This window comes from Phaethon lepturus, unplaced genomic scaffold (genome assembly GCF_000687285.1).
Source record: "Phaethon lepturus isolate BGI_N335 unplaced genomic scaffold, ASM68728v1 scaffold1344, whole genome shotgun sequence".
In the NCBI taxonomy this organism is placed as follows: Eukaryota; Metazoa; Chordata; class Aves; order Phaethontiformes; family Phaethontidae; genus Phaethon; species Phaethon lepturus.
Window position 1 is genome coordinate 17,696 of NW_010535247.1, and position 5,255 is coordinate 22,950.

General features: G+C 38.2%; 1 protein-coding gene across 1 annotated transcript in view; it reads left to right on the forward strand.

The window, feature by feature from the left end:
- Window positions 1–3,297, forward strand: part of SUDS3 (suppressor of defective silencing 3 homolog (S. cerevisiae)) — a gene marked incomplete at its 5' end in the record, with an annotated part of 19,046 nt that extends 15,749 nt beyond the window's left edge. The window contains one exon of the mRNA XM_010285728.1: window positions 2,944–3,297. Coding sequence (XP_010284030.1) covers window positions 2,944–3,042 — 99 coding nt within the window. The remainder of the gene's footprint in view (window positions 1–2,943) is intronic.
- Between the last annotated feature and the right edge of the window lie 1,958 nt (window positions 3,298–5,255).

Here is a 5,255-nt window from a genome sequence, read left to right on the forward strand (position 1 = left end):
GAAGTAAACTGGCAGCATTCATCACCTACTTGGGAGATAGGGCAGGCAAGTCATTTGTCTGAGACAGTTTCCTGGTGGCTAATGATAAAGGCTTAGAGAAGCAAGTGAAGAGGTGTGTGCCTAAGATTGATGTGAATCTTGCTGCAAAATAAGCTTCGTGCGTCAGTTGAGCAAAGAGAGCAGTTTATTCTTTGCTTGCAGATTCCAGACTCTTCAAGGAAAGAAATTACAGACTTGAATGCACTTCTCTTCAGTCAGCCAATAAAGTGACTTTAATTTGTTTTGGCAGCTAAGGGAAAATAGTTTCTTTTCAACAAAATGAGTTGCATATGGGATATGCTTTTGTATCACAACTGTTCTCCTTGCAATAACAGTTGTTATGCTCAACGGTTGGTTATTTAGATAAAGTAGTGGTAGTGTGCTAATGGGTGCATTAAAATATAGTACAGCTTATTTGATTTAATGTTATAAGTTAACAGCAACAACTTCAAACTTAATCTTTTGGGAGCATCTTACCTGAAATCTGAGGGAAATGCAATCTGTTAATTATTATTGCATGAATTCTGCTTTAAAGTGAGACAATAGGTTTAGTTTTGGTTTTGTGGGGGTTTTTTGAGAGAGGCTGGGGAGGAGGCACGGCACTTGTTTTCCCTGTGATGGTTCATTGCAGCAATATAAATCCAAGGGAGATAAACACTTAAGAGAATACGGAAATGAGAAGGTATTCTCTTAGGAGTAAATGTGCACATCTCATATTTCATTACACGTTCAAAAGTTTGGTTGCCAAACTACGATCTTACTGGTTCCTGCTTGAATTTAGAAGCTAGAAGACAGACCTAGATTTGCGGTCTCTAATTGTAGGCTGGAGTCAAAAGTTGCTAGCATTTCTAAAGGGAGTAAAGTTATTCAAAGGACCTTTACCGAAAATATTTGCACAGAGTGCCTCCCCACCAGCATGTCCATTAATGCTCAGACTGAAAAGACTTAAATAAGAAACAGCAGAGAGATTATGGCGTAGAGTTGCCTTCTTGTGGCTGGGGAAAGAAAGTCGTTCACAGCGTACCAGAGACATCTTTGTTCATATGAAGGACTAAATCGGTTTTCTTAAACTGGATTTGAATTTCGTAATTGGCTGTGGGCCTCTCCGACACAGCCTGAGCTATGACGATCCCCTTTAAAAAAACAAACAAACCACAAATGTTTTCCCAGGCCCAAATTGTTTAAACCTTGGCGACGTGTTCAGATCTAAACAGAATACATTTCTATTACCTTTGATGTGATTGCCTTGGAAACGGCAAATCAAATACTGCATTGGTGGACATCGCCAGCCAAGCGCGTGCAACCAATTCAGTCACTTGCCTTTTGACAGCCATAAACTCTCTCTTCGGTACGTGCAGGAGAGTGTTTTGTTTTGGTTTTTTTACTCTCACGAGTTTATTCAGCAATCTCTGGAAGCTGAAAAAAGGAAGAAGCTTATTTTCCTTTTACAGTCTATGAATAAAAGAAATTCAGAGATGGATTTGGTTTTTTCTATTCACCATCTCCTTCAGTTCTTTAGAACTAATGGATGTCATCTTCTAATTGCAAAACAAATTGTGTGTCTAAAACACCAATTTTAAGTTCAGAATATGTCTTGATGCTTTTATTTTTCTGAACTGTGTGGCACATTTTAGTGTTAACAAGTAATTTTGCTGTTGTGGTCACTTAAAACTGAATTTTAATTTTTCTCCGAATGGAACTTAACAAAGTGGTTAACTTCAGCAAGACTAATACACCGTTCCATCATATTGTGATAGAATGTAGAACTGTACATGTTTATTGTTCTGTACAGTTGCTCAGAGTTTGTAGATTTTTTTAAATTCTTTTGGTTAGTAAAATGTACCAAATTCTTAGAAATGTTGCAGTAGAGAGACAATTATCAAAGAATGTGGATTTTCCTTTCTCTGGGGAAATAACTGAAGTACAAATGCAGGCAAAAATTAAATCTACTTTGTATTTAGGGCTTCTGTTAGTAAAGTCAATTTATAAATAAAACAATAGAGTTAAATCAATCTACTGTGCCAGGCCTCTGTATGATAACTAGTATGATAACTAAAAAAAAAAAGTTTTGAATAAATTGCATGTCAACGCTAACTTTATAATCCTTTGCAGTAGGAAATATTGGCCTTTTGTCCTAAAATCCTGTAGTACTAAGAGCTGGGTAACTTGTAGTTCCCATGCGTTTATTTAAATATGTTTAAATGCATTAAAATGATAAAATGCAGAGACGATTCGCTCAGATTTGATTTTTAAAGTACAGGTATTTGGATTTAAACTTCTTGAAAGTGATTTTAATAATTCTCTGTGTGGCTGCCTCCATGGCAGCAATTTGTCCTTTGAAACATACTGTATATCTGCAAGTTATGTGGATTCTTCCATACAGGTGTTTAAAAAAGAGGCGCTTTTATCTTCAGATGCAATTTGTTTAATACGTTGTGAGAAATACTTCGCTGAACAATATCAGAATAAGCTTTTCATTTGGCGAATAGTTACTTGTGTGGGCAAAGCCCAGGAGAGATAATTTTGTGATCTGTGGATCTAGAGAGACTTATTCTTGATTTAGGTAAAGCTTAAAGCCAGAGTTCTGTTGCAAACTGTAGCAGAAGGAAACTTGCTTTCCTCATGATGCTTGGAAAGAGTAATTTTTCTGGATGACTGTTGTGAGTGGGAAGTTAAGGTGGTAAAGTTAGAAACCTTATTTTGTTTTCTACTTGGGTTGCAAATGCCTCATGTGAGGAGGGAGAAGGGATTAAGCTAAATCATCTGTGCACCCTGAGTAATGGATGTTCAGATCTGACAATAAGAATACCTGGACCTATTTGTCTGCGTATTGCTTACTGTGGGTTTTCCCTTTTTCTTCCCAATATATCTCTCTGTCCCTTTTTTTTTTTTGCTTTCATGCAGATCTGGGTGAGGAAAACCAGTGACAGCACAAAGATGAGAATCTATCTGGGACAGCTGCAGCGGGGTGTTTTTGTGATTCGTCGACGATCAGCTGCATGACTGTATGCTCTTCCTTGGTCTTTGGTTTTGTTTTTTTTTTTTCTTTAACCAATAGACAAACCTCTAATGGGGAATGGCAGTCTGTTCACTCATCCTAGTAGAAGAGAACTCTGTCATGACCCCTTACGAGACAGTTTGTGGCTGGCCACATAATCCCCAGTAGTCCTTAAATCTTTAGTGATACCCAAGCACTGCCCTGGACTCTTTCTGGATGTTGCATCAAGCTTCTGTATGCTTTCTTTATATTTTGAGTGACTATTTAAGAAGACTTTGCATCATATTTTTTTCATCGTTGTTTCATGGTGCATAGGTGGGACTCGTGTGTTGAAAACAACGTAACATTTATGTTTTGAATCAGACCAATGGAAGAAGCTTTGTTTGTCAAGACCTAAGGTTATTCATTCTTTTTTGGTTTTGTTTTCCTGCAAGGCTCGGGATATTGGGCAAAAGGAGATTAATCTTGCCAGGTTTCAGCTGCAGCCGAGAGATGCGTCGGTAATACCTGGTATATGACATCGGCTTTATTGGATGAACTGTTTAAAGACTTGAGCGCTGAGGCTTTTTTTTTTAGGGAAGTGTGAACACTTAGAAACTGCTGAAAATCCAGTTGATTTTAATGTAGTTAAGCAGTCACGCGTGGTTAATCAGAAGCTTCCGTTTCTCTTCACATTAAAAAACCCTTCAATGAACAAGCAGAGTATGTCTATTTGCTCAAGTCAATTACCTGAAGTAGGCAGATGAGTATAAACCAAAGGAGTAATAACTGGACTTTGCAGATAGCAAGTCTGTATGAACTATAAGTATGAGTATACTCAAACATGTAGAGAGACAAAAGGTAAATTTCACTTTCTTTACTGATGCTTAGAGTAACAAGTTATGCTGGAATCCTGCTGACAGAAGATGCTGGATCTGTTTGTTGTATCTTCCAAAGAAGCCTGGTACAAAGTAGAAAGCAGCGTTGACATGCTCTTACTGTATAGCTGAAACCTTCATTCCCTAAAATGCCATGCAAATGTTTCCCTTTGAAGGGTATTTTAATTACTGGAGATAACAGCAGGTTTCTACACTTGCCCTCTAATAGCACAAGTGAAAATCTCAAGTAATGCTATTCATGTAGTCCCTTGCAAGATGTTTAAAGATCTGACTCTGGCATTCCTTTATTATTCCCAGTCTTTTGCTGATGGCTGAAACCACCAATACCATGAGTGACTGCATTAGCATGGGCCACACAGTGCACTGGCAATGCTGTCAGATCTTTGCCTTCTGTGCAAAAGAACTTTGTGCTCCTTTTGATTACTGGACAAAAAGTTGTAATTTCTGCCTTTATCAATATCTGTCACTTTGAGGTGTTTTTTGTTTTTGCTTTTGAACTGCCTTCTAGTTCAGCATCAGTCGAGCCTTTCTTTCATATCTGGATAAATGGACTATTTTAAATGACTGTTTCCATTTCTTTTACTTACTGCAGTTGGGTGGCAGTCACATCCCAATAACTGATGTATGTGGGCGTGGTGGTGTTGGGTTGATGATTGGACTTGATGATCTTAAAGGTCTGTTCCAACTGTACCGATTCTGTGATCCTGTGTATGTGGGTCTGGAGTGGAGTGTTATGGCTGAGTTTCTGATGTGTTGCCTTGGTGGCTGATACACCTTACCTATTTTTACTGTGTTTAGAGTTTCAACTGGATCTGGAGCTTTGGTGAGGAAAGGAGAAGGTGTCTGTTTCCCACCCCTCAAAAATGTACCATCTTTGCTGCAGCGTTAGTCAGGTGGAAAGCAGCAGGCTGTATTTTGTCAAGTTAACAGCATACTTAATATAACTTAACATTCTCTGCACGTGTGACAGGTTTTTAATAAGGTGATGATGTACTAAACGGGATTTGTCACTGAGCCTTAAAATGAACATCATAGTTCTTTATAATAAAAAGTGCCAAATAAATAGCAGGATTTATTTCCTACCTATATCATTTTATCAATATATATGTTTCTGGAAATAGCTGGGAACTTTGGTTCAATGTTGGGGAGGTATCTTGCCAACGTGCTAACAGCAGATGATCTCTCTACTGCTGTGCTGTTACCTGTTTTGGGGTAACTTTAAAGGTATTAGTAGAAGTGTGGAAGTGCAGCAGCTCTCTTGGAGCCAGGTGTGGTATAGGTGTACATTGTGTAAGCTTAATTATATAGCTTCAACACTGCATCTTAATCAGAATCAACAT